Genomic DNA, 14,946 nt, shown 5'->3' on the forward strand with positions numbered 1-14,946 from the left:
TTAAAAATCTAGTTCACTAGAGGAAGAGAACTTTGATGAAACAGTGGGGAAGTGTTCAGCTGCGTTAGAGCGCCACCTGCATTTCACATCTGTATATTGTGATGGAATGTGATAGAGGAATATTTCTATTTCCGAGAATTTACTGCCATCTAGTGGAATGAACTCACACTTTCTGCAGGGACTTGGAGCAAACAGAGCCTGAATCACAGCCTTGCAAATAAAGGATAAAAAATGATATACTGTATATATGTTTCTTTATCACAGCATTGTAAACATATACAATTTTATTCATGAATTATTGGAATCTTTTAATGTGGGTGGGTAAATGAGACCAATGTTTTGCAATTAGTCCAGTGTTTGTGTGTAAGGTGCAGTGGGTAAAAAACTCTCTTTCATTTTATTTTTTGCAGAAAAAACACAAATTGAAGTTGAACAAGAGTGCCGAGACACTAACTTCTGCTGCATTCACTGGTCCCTCAGTAGCTAATGGGATTCCACAGTGCACTATTGGCCCTCAAGGTTTGGACTTGAAACTCTTGAGCATTGAGTCAGGAGCTCGTCCTGTCCCCAGAGACTTGATGTCAGATGGCAGCTCCGAGGGTTCCTCACAGTCCGATGAGACTCTGTTCTGTGGTTTTGCTACCTGTGCTCGTATATGTGAGGCTCTGCCTGCATCTAAACACTGGGCTGAGAAGAAAGACCACAAGCAGAGCTACATGCCTTCTGGAGTCACAGCAGCACATCTGCATCAGCCTTCACACTGCAGTGGCCCACCAGCTGGGTTTGGACCCACATTAAACCCACAAAAGAACTCTCTTTGAGTTTTACTGTCACCTGTAATTGTAGGAGCTGCTGTCACTTTTTGGAGGCACTACAGCTAGACACTGGAAGCAAATCTTTACTGAACTGCACTGCCTTTAAATTGAATGAATTTAGCATAAAACTGTTCTGTCTTCTCTGATGAAGACTTTCAGGCTTATAGTGTTTTGGATTTGAATTGTTTACATGCCCCTGACCTTTGAGACAATCACAAACAAACCATTGATAATCAAATTATTGCAGTTCTGTCATCTTATTTGTAGCACACAAATAAGATGATAGAATTTTGTTTTCACAGTACCTAAATATTAATTGTTATCCACTCTTTCAGTTTAGTCCATTCAAATCAGTTCAGTTACACACAAGACATGAGCCAAACAGATTGTTCTGTAAGGTTTGGCTCATGCTTTCATTTCTGCATTGTCAGAGTATAAAACGGTTGTGTTTGAGAAAGTGAGAGTGCAGGTCTTGTGTCAGCCAGTAGAGGCACTCAAACGCTCTTGTCATACCAGATTTCCATTTTATTCTGTTGAAATCTGCAAGTGTGACCTTATAAGACATATTTATTAGATAGTTCATGGATATCTGAGTATTGTATTGCTTTAAATAGCAGTTGCTTAACAAATAAATAAAATGAGATCCACAAATATATGTTAAGAGTTTCACAAAAATGATAATTTTGAAATAATAAAATGATAGGAAAATATGACTCACAAACACAACTCCACCAGCAAGAGTCACTATAAAACCATGTTGGGAAAAAGAAAAGCTTTGGATGGAAAATACCTAAAATTAAAAGGACACCCATTAGTCCAACAGTACCATGGTCAACAATGTCTCAATAGTAATACTAAAGTAGTGCAAAAGAAACCACAAAGAAAAGAGTTATAGACATAAAAGTTAATATAGTAAGACTGAGATAATTTCAATTAAAAAACAATTGAAAAACAATGGGAGGATGATAGAACAGGAAGATGGTTTAGATCATTCAAAGGAATGTAAGGATAGAAACAAAAGGGAAGAAACTATAATCTCTAGATTTATGAAGCACTTAATAGTACATTGCACAGAATAGGGACGTGATTCAGGGAGATGGGAATTTTGTAATCTGGAAGAAACAGTAGAACATGTAATAATGATCTGTCCAAAATATAGTAATGAAAGAAAGATATACATTTCTAACCTAAAGAAAATTAAGATGATTTTTGAGTTCACGGGTATTCTGGAAAGAAATTTGTGGGATGAATGTTTTACATTTTTAATGCAATATCTGAAAGCGACAGAGTTAAATATAAGAATATAGGTCGGTCAGTCAGGATATACAGTGCATTTGTACTAAACAAATATACCAACCCTACCATCTGTAAACGGCATTTCAAACGCTACTATGGCCAGTTGTGCAGTCAACCAATAACGTTAGAGCAGCTGCAGCAGTAGCAGAAGTCGAGCGACATGTGAACGGGGTTTAACGTCATTTATTCCCAACCAGCAGGTGGCGGTAATGCGCCTTTCGTTGAATGCCAACCGCCATACACAATGAAGAAGAAGACACGCCCTCCAGAGTTTCTGATAGCTCGTCGGGTCGCGTACATACCGCACTAAACACTCTTTCAGGATTTATATATCGATAATATTAGTAGATATTAGACATTATCTGTTTGATTACATTAGATAAAGGCGGGAGTGTGACGGCTCAGTGACATTATTAATAGCAGAGTTATAAACGTGCATATATTGTAATTAATCTTGGTATTACACATTAAAAGAGACAAGTTGTATGTTTTGACGCTTAATCGGTTGAACGCGGCGTTTATGTGGATGTTTATTGTGACACTGTACACAAGCTGGATTAAACGCGTTTCTTTATTTAGTTCACACGGCGACGCGTCCGGGAACAACGGGCTGTTTGTATGTGACTCATGTAGACAGACTTGGACAGTTTAAAGTGCTGATCGGTTCCGATCCTAAGACATGAGCCCTCAGAAGAAGATGAAGAAGAGAAAGCAGCTGAACGCGCTCATTGGACTGACTGACGGCAGTAGGAAGAAGAGCAAACAAACGTGTGGACACCGATTACTGCGAACCGAGCCGCCCGAGTCCGAATCAGAGACGAGTTCAGAGGAGCCGGACTTCAGCCGACACCGAGCCGGACACTGCGGACTGTGAGTGTCACTCCTTATTTACACATCATACTAATACAGTTGAGCAGTGGGGTTGTAACTATAGGATATAGCTATTGCAGGTTGTGAGTTGTTGTTGTTGTTGTTGTTGTTGTTGTGAGGAGTTCAGTGCACTGTTACCCGCTGTGTGTGTTCATCATACTGGCGGCGTGTGTCGTGTGCTGCGCCGGACTCATATGGATGCAGATCGCACTCAAAGAGGACCTGGACTCCATGAAAGACAAGATCCGCATCAGTGAGTGTACAACAATATTCTCACCATCAGTTTCAATCAAGTCACCTTATGTCGATGTGGATTTAAACAGTGACCATATGCTGTACAGAAACGGTGAACATTGTGTGTCAACTCAGATTTCATCATGCTTTTCACTGCTGAAAGAGAAACAGAAATGATGAAGCGAGCCACAATATTAAATGCCAAGGACCAATATTAACAGAGTAATCCATTATTTTGTAGAAAGGGGCCAAAATGGCAGTTTTCACCAATGATTCTGGAGCAGAACTACAGGTGAAAATGACATCAGAAAGGTGGCAGTGCCATGATTGGATTTGTACACGGAGATATGCAGATCAATTTCTACAATCAGTCGACTTCAGCACCTCTTGTTGCATTATTTGCCAATGACATGTTCAAAAATGGGGGGAAAGTTTTTTGTGTTTAGAACTAATATCCCTTTACATTTTGGTTCAAAACACACTTAATGTTTTCTATCATCTTTTCATCGTGTCTCTATGAGTAAAGTGGTGGCTCAGCAGTTAAGGCTCTGGGTTACTGACCAGAAGGTCAGGGTTCAAGATGCCATTATTGGGCCCTTGACTCCTCATGGCTGACCCTGCGCTCTGACCCCGGCTTAGCTGGAATATGTGAGAAAAAAAAAGAATTTCACTGTATATGTGCAAACTGTATAATGTGGGACAAAAATAAAGGCTGCTGCTTCTAAATTGTTAAATGTTGTGCTTTTCAATGGTCACACATGGTATGAAACTAGTTCTTGTCCAGCAAAACAGTGGTCTGTGAAATGTACCGGTATTTAATCACATAACAGAAGTACACTATTATTATTATTATTATTATTATTATCCTGTTGGCACTGAATATAAACATTAAGCAAAAGAAGTGACAGATGTGACTCTTCAGCTAGTGCAATAATTATATCTGCAAAGCTCTGGAAAATCACGATATAATGGATTACTCTGTAAATATTCATCCATTTCATCTCAGAAAACAGATGAAGTAAGTTTCAGATGGGGACGTCTCTGAAATATGGAAGATTTAACTGTCAGCTTGTTGACCAGTCATGTGGTTGTGTGTTTTCATCGATGTTGAACAGTGGAAACCAGTCAAAAACTGTCGTCGCACGAGATTGTGAAACTCAGTGAGGATCTGAAGGACAAACAGAGAAAACTAGATGACATTGAAAGTGGCGACAAAGGCCTGGCTAAATTATGGTCCAATCTAACAGAAATCAACCAAAAGGTGAGTTTACCACGTCTGTCTTGACTCCCAGTGCCACATTAGATCATTATATTCATAAAGTTTCTTTTGATCCGGATATAAATGATAAAATCATTGAATGGTAGAAAACAGTGAGTATTAACAATGAAGAGTTTCCTCTTTTGCAATGATACTGTAGTGTTAAGACTCTTGATTCTTCTAAATCAAACACTTCTGTAGCTCTCAAAATCATTGTTTACTTAAAGGTGATGCGTGAAATTCTTTAGATGTTGCAATACTTCCTCCTAATGTCCTAGCCCAACCGTGAGCATTCGTAGACTAGTTCTCTTCAAAAGCAAGCCTGACACAATTGGGGGTCAAGTGCCCAAAATTAAATCAGTTCCTTGTGCAAATGTACCCTTTCTGATTCAATTACAAGAAAGCAGGAACTTTAAAAAAAAATAATCTTTGACATAAGCATGTGACGCTGTTGTGGCGGTGAGGCAGAACTTGATGCAACAACAGCCAAGCCGACTCACTTCAAAACATTTTGTGAGGCAGGGGACTTTGGCTAGTGACTTTGCAGCACCTCTAGCTCTGGCCGGTGAGTCAAACAGTTGGTGTCAGGCCCTGTATGTTAGTAAAGTCTTGTTTCTCTCTTCACGCAGCTCAGTGCGCTCGGCTCCGCTGTCAATCTCTTGAAAGCGAACATAAAATCAGCATCCGATCTCATCGCACTTCCAAGAGCGGTCGAGGAGCTCCAGAAGGTTTGCTTTGTTCTGCTGTCTCACTGATATGAATGAATCGTTCTGGTCTCGTGGTGTCCAGTGACGTGTGCGTGTGTGTGTGTGTGTCTCTGTAGAGTGTGGCCACTATCGGCAGCACCGTCACCAGCGTCCAGCACGACATCTCTATGATCAAGTCTGTCGTGGAAGAGAGAAGGAAAGGAGATCAACTAAATGAATGCACGGTTTGTTTCATATTTGACCACCTTCATTGTCCTGATGTGTGAAACATTTAAACTTGCCTGCTGTTCTTCTTCAGTGAATTAAGTCTCTTGATTCTGAGAAAACAGAAATGCTGTATGATGATTTATCTGCACACATCCACTGAAGCTAGTTTTCATTTTTATTTCTTATGTGGGACCAAAGAATGGAGGGAAAGCTGCAATCATCACACCTGAAAACATCAACACATGTTTTACACTGAAGCAGGTAATACCTGAGAGCTGCCACACAATTCAGGAAGATCACACTCACAATGAGCCTCATTCAGGAAACACCAGCACAATCAATATTTACATGTGATCAATTAAAGGTGCTGTAAGCGATTTCTTCATAGAAAAGTTTGCAAATAATGTCCCTTCTCCCTTAAAGATATGAATGATATGATATGTGTTCTGAGATATCTCACGGAAGACTTTATAACAGCAAACATAATGTGTCTGCGGATCGTGGACATTGATGCTTTTCACCTATCAATCATTGTGCTCGTTCTCAGAGTGTTGTATTTGTAGCGGATCTTTGAGGCTCTGATTCCATCGTGATGGCTGACCAACATCACGATGTCGAGCCACCATTGTGATGCCACGCCCCCTTTTGCGAGTCTTGCTAGTGTGACTCACTAATCCTAGTCTCTTCTATAGTTAACCTAAAAACTTTGCAGGGATTGCTCTGTAAATTAAATTGAGAATATAACTAATGCATATAGGCTATTTTAAATACTGTAGTTTATGCCAGAGACGTGACGTGTTAGTCTGTGAAAATACCCTGACAGGCAGGCTACACAAATATTGATCTTGACATTGTTAGCTTCTTGTCTTTTTTTTACATGTCTTACACTGTACATTTAGATTAAAATAATTATGTTGTAGGCTACAAGAAAATAGCCTTTATTAATTAATTATTAGTAGTTGTAGTGTCTCAGAAAATCTTGCTCATTGTCACAGAGCTCTTGTATACACTGAAGCGGCAGTTTAAGATAAACCCAGACCAGCGAACGTCAAATAACTTTTGTCTGGTTAATACTTTTAAAGAAAACTTTCCTTGGCCATAAATCCATAATGTCAAATCAAATGAAAGAAACAAGGTGAATATGAATAACACACATTTATTAAAACATAGAAGAACAACAAATAAAACAAGAAAACGGGAACAACACTCAGACCGAAACTCGGCATTAACATTTCACTTATAATTAGCAGCACAATTAACTTCAGCACAGGCTACAAAATAAATTATGTTATTGAAATATTGTAAAGTGGTCATATGAACTACACAAATGAACGTTTAAAAAATAATCTGCAAAATCGAATAGCTCCGTAACGGATGGCGAAAAATGCGTAAAGAAGTCTAATATCTTTCACCATAGACCATGTTTAAATTTCGATGTTTCTGGCCAGAAATACCAACATATTCACTTTATCTGGTTTTAATAAGCTGCGGATTGGAGTAACTACACTACCCGCTGTGCTGAAGACCCGCTCTGATGGAGTACTGGTAGCACATATGCACAGATATTTCCGTGCTAATCTTGCCATGAACGGAAACCTTTTGTCGTTCGTTTTCCACCAAGTCAGCGGGTCCTCTTCCCCATCAATGGCCATTTCCTGCAGGTACATGGTCATTTCTGCCTCGACCTTTTGCTCATCAGTGAGTAAAATAACGAAATTATAGTTTTTAAGTGGAAAATAGTACAATAGTACCCCCCCCCACCGACGATATCATCGTCCATCGCGATGTTTTACTGTCAACATCGTCAACTGCCAATTTAGGGGACATCGCCCAACCCTAATTCATAATGTTTGTCAGTTGAGGACACTATTGTGCCACCGTTGAGTTTAACAGTCACAGGAACAAACAATGCTACTCGTTTGCTCGGTTTTGGTCTCAAAATTATCTTTGGAGGGCGGGGGTTTGGAATGAGGGGGCGTGGTTAGTTCAACGGCTCAGTCACATGAACACTTCAGAACACAAAAATCGCTGTGGTATTGTATAAGGTGTGTTTTGACTTATATATACAATGCTGAATTCGATTTTTCACAAATGAGTAGAAACTAGTGTTGTCAATCGATTATAATGTTAATCTAATTAATTGCACAATGTGGCGAATAATTCATTGAATTGATCGCATATAAATAATTGCATTTAACTACAATTGCATAAATAACAACAATTCAATTATAGCAATATATAATGATCAAATAATTATAAATAGTTATATTGAAATACTTAAGATAATTAAATGTATTACATTATTGTGCAGACAGGTAAAGCATTGATGAGACAAGGCAATATATTTATTTCCATATTATTGAACATAATCCTATCTCAAATCAATCCTTTGCAATTGAATTAGTTAATCTGTCAGAGATGTGTTTATTATAAGGGCTTGTCTAAGGATGCGTAAATGTAAACGTGCATCAGACAGAATACTTAAACACAGCATTTTAGGTCACTGTATCAAATTTAGTGTGGTTTGAAACGTAGAAAATCACATCCTAAGATCCCTACATCTGGAATTGCACTCCTTCCAGCTTTGTTTGAATGCAAGAAGGCCTTCTCATCTTGTGCTGTCTCAAGTGTCAAGCAAGCCTGTGGTTTGTACAGTTGTGCTTTTGCCACACAGATGGAGTTTTGCTTACTGCCCCCTGCTGAAAACAGGTGGTACTTCAAGCTTAAATTGCCACGATGGTGGAAAATTCCTTATTATGTTCCGGGAACATGATTAATTGTGCAATTTGTTTAACACTTTATTTTTAAATTGAATTTATCACACCGAATTAACACATTTAATCAACAGCCGTAGTAGACGCATTTGAAAATGCTGCAAAAGAGTTTTGGAAATGTATTGAAAAGTCAAAACGTGTACGAGCCCTGACAGTTGAAATGAGACGTCGTTGTATGCCAGTCGATTACTGATGGCACGTAACAACAGAACAAACTGTGATTGTTCGTTCACATGCAAGCTGGTGATTCTCGGTGCCCGCACACCTTGGCATGCCTGTAATTAAGAAGTATCCAAATTTATCGGCCTCTGTGATGAATCGGTTGACCACTACTTCCTTTGTTTTTAATCAGGATCATCTGCTGTCAGTAACAATATGCCGTTGCCCATGTTCTGTTCATGTTTCATGAAGTAATAAGCAAAAACACGGCAATGATTGCCCCTAAGTGACAAACATTTTATGGCACGTTTTCACGTCATGAAACATAAACCGAATATGGGCATGGCATATCGTATGATCCTGATGAAACCAGCCCCAAAAACATAGATGTTAAAATAATCCTCAGAGTGACCATTGATGAGATGAATCAGTGCTGTGTCCTCCAGGATCTGGATTGAGAACTGCTGAACTGTTGTATTTGTCCCATGCTGATATGACAGGAAGTCCAGGATCTTCAGGAGGGCTTGAATGAATTGAACAGCACTCAAGTTCTTCATCAGTCCTGGTCTGGTGAGCAGATCCAGAGCATTCACTTTGTGCTGTCCAACCTCAGCAGATGGGTGTCTTCTCTGGAACAGAGCTCTGCTGCTGCTCCTCATCAAGTATATTTCACAACTCAATCGTTCAGAAGTTTAATAAGAATGGTGGTGTCATTTCTCAGCTGACTGATTTCTGTTCATCTCATGCAGGAACTGCAGACTGCTGGAGAGTCTGTTAAAACAGGTGGGTAACTAGAAGCTGGGTAATGAATTGCTTTCTTGTGTTCCATTGATAACATATGTGCCTGAGATCTTGTAAGCTGTTGGTAAATGTTTTATATAATCTTCAGGTTCTTCAGCATCTCGCCGGCCCAGATTTCTGTCTCAGAAACGTTATAAACGAGGGCAGTTGTCCGCTCAGAAGACTGTGCTGTTTCCTGGGGTCAACTCTATCGAAGGTGCTCTTTTACTGGATAACGCTTCATCACACATGAATATGTCTTAAAATCAATATGAAATGTGACTGATCACTTCACATGCTTCGTTTCTAATTGGCCGGTTCTTTGACAAGTCTCCAGCCTTCTTGCAGCAGTTAAGCGTGAATGTGATGTTTAGTGTGTCATGGCTGTCGACCTCATCATCAAGTGGGCAGAATGGAAAAAATTGTTCAGGCATGTGGGCCAAGCTAGAATATTGTGTCAACGAAAAGCTGCTCTCTACAATTCCATAAAAACAGTTCTACGAAACAGTATAACATTTGTTCACAAAATACAACATCAGTGCTTGTAGCTTTTTTTATTGTTTTGGTTACGAGAATGAAATCTCCACCTAGCAGGAAATTGTGCGTTCAAGTCATGTCAGAATGATCGTATTTACGAGTTGAGCGCACATGAACGCCACCAGAAAGATTTCTATTAGCCCCAACTTTAAAAATGATGCTGGAAGGAAATTGTTATTGGTAATTAGTTTTTCGTAATAAACTTCTTGACAGAAAATCTACAACTCATGCGGATGATAATTTTTTGTAGCACAATCTGTAAAAGGGGCCAAACGGACTGTAGAGACGCTGCTGTTAGTCTTTGAGCAGATGATCGTGCATATATGTTGTCTTCCAGCACAAGGACACATAACTGACATACTCCTATGGGCAACTTCATGTATGCATTGTTTTGTGATGGTTCTGCTCATGGTTTTGTCTCAGATCTAGAGAAGGTCCTTCGTCGGGGTCTGCAGCGTGGCGTGACGTATGAGGAGTTGCGTGAAGTCTTTGGATCAGATACTCCAGACTCCAGTCTTCTGCAGCTCTATGACACCGATGAAGACCACATGTTCACACCGGAAGAGCTTCACGCTGCACTGAGGTCAGTCCAGAGCAGTGATTGAAGAGCGCGCACTGGATCACATCGGTGTTGATCTGATGGCACTATAAACTTGAATGTTCACTGTTTACACACTGTCATTCACCTCAGAGTCCACTGAAGCTCTTCTTGGAAGTGTGTTTTTGTGTCTGTTCCACTGAATTGGATGGAGAAGCTCGAAATGGACCGTTTTGGGTTTTTTTGCAACACACCAACAACTTGCTGCATTTAGATTTATTACTCAAAATTAAGCATATTTTTAGAACCATTAAGATTTTTTTGTGACAATTTAAGCACATTTTTCCAACCCAGTTTTTATTACTGTATTTATACATCATGGTAGATTGTACAAAGAAATCCTTGTTGTGTGCAGTGTAATAGAGTGGAAATATTGTTTACAGATACAAATGTTGCTTTAGAATCTCAATTAAAAAAATAGTCAAATATCCTGACATTTATGAGGGAAAATGTGCTCAACTGTCATGAAATTGGCATCACAATGCAAACATTCCTAAATTAGGCCTAATTTTCTTAATGCAGAAAATAATTTCGTATTTCGTTCCTTATGCCTCGATATTGACTTCAGGGTGAAATGTGACCTGGACATGTTTTTGTAGCATTATATGTACATATTTCTATGACGGGAAGTTTGTGAGAAATGAGGGCAAATGAAGATGATTTACTCATTATCAGATCTAGCAATAATATAATCCCAAATTGCTTTAAGTGGATATAACATCTGCTATTTCTATGATAATATAATGCACTTGGCTACTTGTCATTTAGCAGATATTTAGATTTTAATCCAAAGTACATTTGAGTGGTAATTGCTTGCAAAGGTTTAGAAAAGATCAATATCTTGAATGTTCATGTGTGTATATATATTTATCTGTAATTTATGTTTCTCCTACACTTGGCTCGGTGAGATGTGAAGATCGCACACAGTAAAGCTGTTGTAGATTGAAAGTGTTTTTGTACATCCGTTTTAAGCTCATGTCTCACACACTTTTTGTTACAGTAAAACTGAATAAAAGGTGTAAATATTGTAGAATTTAACATTTTTAATGATGATTGATTTCAATCTGTTGGAAGATGCTTGATAACATGAAACGAATTGTTGCATTGCATGTTCCCTTTAATTTCGCATGAATAAAAGCTCATTTTATTTAAAGCTGTTTACCATCTGAACTTTATGCCATGTTTTCTTGTGTTCTGAATTGTTAGAAGCAAGAAAACAAAATGATGCCTGAACAACAGGAGAAAAAAGCACATTAAAGGAATATTCCAGGTTCAACACAAGTTCAGCTCAATGGACAGCATGTGTGGCATAATATAAGCACAAATATTCATTTAGTCTCAAACCTCTTTTCTGTATCAAAGCACAAATGTGTGTTCCAGTGAGACACTTACAATGGAAGTCAATGGGGTCCATTTTTGGAGGGTGTAAACACAGAAATGTGACGCTTATAATTTTATAAAACAACTTACATTAATTACTGTTAAACTCATGAATTATTTGAGCCGTGAGGTTGTTTAAATCATTTTTTACAGTCGTTTTAGGGGTTGTTGACTTTATTTCGTCATGGTAACGATGTTGTAAAATTGTCTATAACTTTCCACAGACGCATTTAGTGCGTGATTTTCTCACAGTAAAATCATGTTAACACACATATAGTTTATGTCTTGTGTCTATACTTGTGAAACAGTGAGTATTTTAATGTTTACAGATTAAACCCCATTGACTTGCATTGGAAGTGTCTCACTGGAACACACATTTGTGCTTTCTTTTAAAGAAAAGGAGGGACGATTCGAAATAAATTTTTGTGGTAATCAACATTGACACAAATGCTGTCGATTCAGCTGAACTTGTATTGAACCCGGAATATTCCTTCAGATGTGGTTAGAACATGTTTCAGTAAAGTGGTAACTGTAGTAAAATGACGGTAATGCTATTGCAGGTGAAGTGAACCAAAAATAATTGCAAGGGAATGCCAAATGTTTTGTGAAAATGCTAAACAAATCCCCTTATTATCCTCTACCGGGCTCCATACATGACCAAAATGGAAAAACTCTATAAAATCTATAGAAATTCTGGTGTTGATTTTTGAACTGGTTATTGTCTTTTCATTGCTTACATATGATACTGTCATAAACGAAAGATACTCTTACTACTATAATCCTTTTACAGTTCCAGTGCTGTGAAATAATGTTTCAGAACTAAACTCAAGCAATTTCAAGCACACCTTCAAATAATGACGAAAACACCAAAAATCGTGGTCATGTCCCAATCAGTGGGCGTTTGGGTTACATGATTTACCTACTACATTGAGATTACTCAAAAACTGAATTATCATATAAAAGTTCACAAATCTCTGTAGATGCACAAAATACAACAACATTTGATATGAACAATATTTAATAAACGGTATTTTGAGAGTAATTGTTAAGGGTCAAAAGTGATAAACACATGCAACGTTGTCTTTCATGTTAAGCGAGCGCCCCTTTGGCCCTCCAGTCCTGCGTCAGCACGTGCATCAGCTCTTCCTCGTCGTCCTCCTCATCGCTGCCGGACTGCTGAGTCTCATCTCTCTGCCATTTCTCTTTCATCATCGTACTCTTCACAACCTCCTGTTTGGCTCGTAACACCTCCACTCGCCGGAAACACTCGATCTGCTCGTCGATTTCATCGATCTGTCGCTCCAGACGGCCTTCCTCGTCATCTTCTGCGACGATGGCATCAGACGCACTGTTCACCTGCCGCATCTCCTTCTGAAACTCCTCCCACTCTTTGTCCAGCTGATCTTTGGGTGTGTCTACGTTGCGGACTTTGGCGTCTCGTACGGGATCGTCGAAGAAGCCCTCAGGTAAAGCTTCGGCTGTGTTGTCCTTCTTCTCCGCCGCCGCAGTCTCTCCATCATCGCCGGCTTTGGACACTGAACCTGAGTGAGACACGGCGTGGACGCTGCTGTCGAAGAAGTCTGCAGGAAGAGTGCCGGTGGCGGCAGCAGGAACGGCGTCTTCAGCTGGAGTTTTACTGCTTGTGTCCATGTCTTCATCTTCATCATCGTAGTGTCCAGCCAAGAGCCCCAGACCTGCAGAGTGATGTGAAGATGCAGCTTTGCCCTCCTGGAGTTTAGCTGTGACACCTGTGTAGTCGACACGACATGTTATTTACACTATATATTAAAAATGTGAATGGCAGCAGCTCATGTGCAAACATCATTCGTGTGAACTAATCAAACTCTCCATTGATAAGCATCTTTGATATCACTTAACTATAATGAAGCCTGATGGGATTTATCAAACTAAAATCAAAACTGGAAACTTGAGTGTGCGATACATGTCACTGATCTATTGACTTCTTCAAAAATGCCTTACAAAGTCAATTCATACAAAACAATAACTTGAATACACCTGTGCTATTATTAACATCATTTTCATTTCTGAGTTTATATCAAGGGCTAAAAGTTTCATGTGATGAATCCATCCAGATACATTAAAAGCTGCAATTCTTGAGCATTGTTGACATTAAGCAGTTTCAAAATAAATAAATAAAGCAGGGCATAGAAATGCATTACTTATTGGACCACAACTCTTCAGACAAGTTTAGTAAGTTCTGTTCTCTGTTTTCATCATATGCTCATAATAATCATGAGTCTCATGAATAATTTATTATACTTCTGAATAAAAATACTTGTGTATTCTTTTGAAGCTTGAAGAGGTGGTCACAATAAACTGCCATTGTATGACATCACTGAACACTAACATTTATTCACAATTTCTCCCTTTGTGTTCAGAAAAGGAAAGGATGTACATAGGGTTATATCAGCACAGCGGTGTTTTTCAGTGAGATATCCCTCCAAACAAAAGTTTTTCCACTCAGTGGCTTCCTATAAACACGACCAAGGAGGGGGAAATGATAAAATATCTCTCATAAAAGGCTGTTTTCACCCCTTCCTGAATGTCTAGTCGTGTTTATTTCTTATAAGCTGTTGAATGTTCTTCTTCAGTGTCTCACCTGCAGCGTCCTGCAGCTTTACTCTCTTGACCGATGATGATGATGATGATGATGATGAAGTGTCCGCAGGAGCTTCTCTCTTCAGCACTGAAGAAGATGACGAAGATGATGATGATTTGTTCTTGAGTTCGCTCACTTTATCTCGGTGTTGTTTGCCCAGCACATGTGTTTGCCACAGCAGCTCAGACTTCACCTGAACGTTACACAGCACGCAGCTCAAGTGACCCACACAGTTGTACTTTGCGTACGGAGATTCAACGCGTTTCTGCCGCTCACTCGACAGTTTCTTCGCTCTCATTAATCGCCGTAACTCATCCTGATTCACCACCTTCTTCCCCTTCTTCACCGAAGCCATCTTGACGCGAGATAATGACGTCATGAGTGTTGAACACAGAGATGAGATGAATCGATGGTGAGTTATGTTGATATTATTAACTACTTTGAGTCGTTTTTACAGCCGGCAACTGCACAAGTTGAGGCTAAAATTCATTTAACTTCAATGGTTGTTGTTCTCCGTGTGAATCGCTCGTTTTGGTAGTGTTATGGTGTGCAGGGCGCCCCCTGCTGTCTCAGTCAAACACGGGACTGTTGTGACGTGTCTCAGTACTGCAATAACTACCCTCACGAAAATAAACTGATTTCACCATGACTATGACCACAATCTTATATCACGATAACGATATAGATATAGTCAAAGGTTTCTGGAAAATT

At 39.3% G+C, this 14,946-nt stretch overlaps 3 protein-coding genes across 5 annotated transcripts in view; 2 read left to right on the forward strand and 1 right to left on the reverse strand.

Annotated features, from left to right (window-relative positions):
* Positions 1 to 1,464, forward strand: part of LOC127644833 (SUN domain-containing ossification factor-like) — a 32,936-nt gene extending 31,472 nt beyond the window's left edge. For both annotated transcript variants that reach the window (XM_052128232.1, XM_052128233.1), the window contains one exon: positions 411 to 1,464. In XM_052128232.1, the coding sequence (XP_051984192.1) occupies positions 411 to 821 (411 nt within the window). In that variant the 3' untranslated portion in view covers positions 822 to 1,464. The remainder of the gene's footprint in view (positions 1 to 410) is intronic.
* A 904-nt stretch (positions 1,465 to 2,368) lies between these two features.
* Positions 2,369 to 11,388, forward strand: LOC127644843 (EF-hand calcium-binding domain-containing protein 14-like). 2 transcript variants are annotated; one of them, XM_052128244.1, is made up of 10 exons: positions 2,369 to 2,981; positions 3,101 to 3,234; positions 4,331 to 4,476; positions 5,103 to 5,201; positions 5,297 to 5,404; positions 5,586 to 5,648; positions 8,821 to 8,982; positions 9,070 to 9,103; positions 9,210 to 9,317; positions 10,061 to 11,388. In XM_052128244.1, the coding sequence occupies exons 1-10, from the start codon at positions 2,791 to 2,793 to the stop codon at positions 10,240 to 10,242; spliced, it is 1,227 nt and encodes a 408-aa protein (XP_051984204.1). In that variant the 5' UTR covers positions 2,369 to 2,790; the 3' UTR covers positions 10,243 to 11,388. The 2 variants fall into 2 exon arrangements, with proteins under 2 accessions (XP_051984204.1, XP_051984205.1); XM_052128245.1 differs by having other exon boundaries at positions 3,104 to 3,234.
* Positions 11,389 to 11,530: 142 nt separating this feature from the next.
* On the reverse strand, positions 11,531 to 14,764 carry znf830 (zinc finger protein 830). Its single transcript, XM_052128256.1, has 2 exons — positions 14,236 to 14,764; positions 11,531 to 13,363 (listed from the first exon to the last, which is right to left on the reverse strand). Exons 1-2 carry the CDS (start codon positions 14,612 to 14,614, stop codon positions 12,705 to 12,707), a joined length of 1,038 nt encoding a protein of 345 aa, XP_051984216.1. The 5' UTR covers positions 14,615 to 14,764; the 3' UTR covers positions 11,531 to 12,704.
* Positions 14,765 to 14,946: the final 182 nt, after the last annotated feature.

Source organism: Xyrauchen texanus, chromosome 6, assembly GCF_025860055.1.
Source record: "Xyrauchen texanus isolate HMW12.3.18 chromosome 6, RBS_HiC_50CHRs, whole genome shotgun sequence".
NCBI classification, from domain to species: domain Eukaryota; kingdom Metazoa; phylum Chordata; class Actinopteri; order Cypriniformes; family Catostomidae; genus Xyrauchen; species Xyrauchen texanus.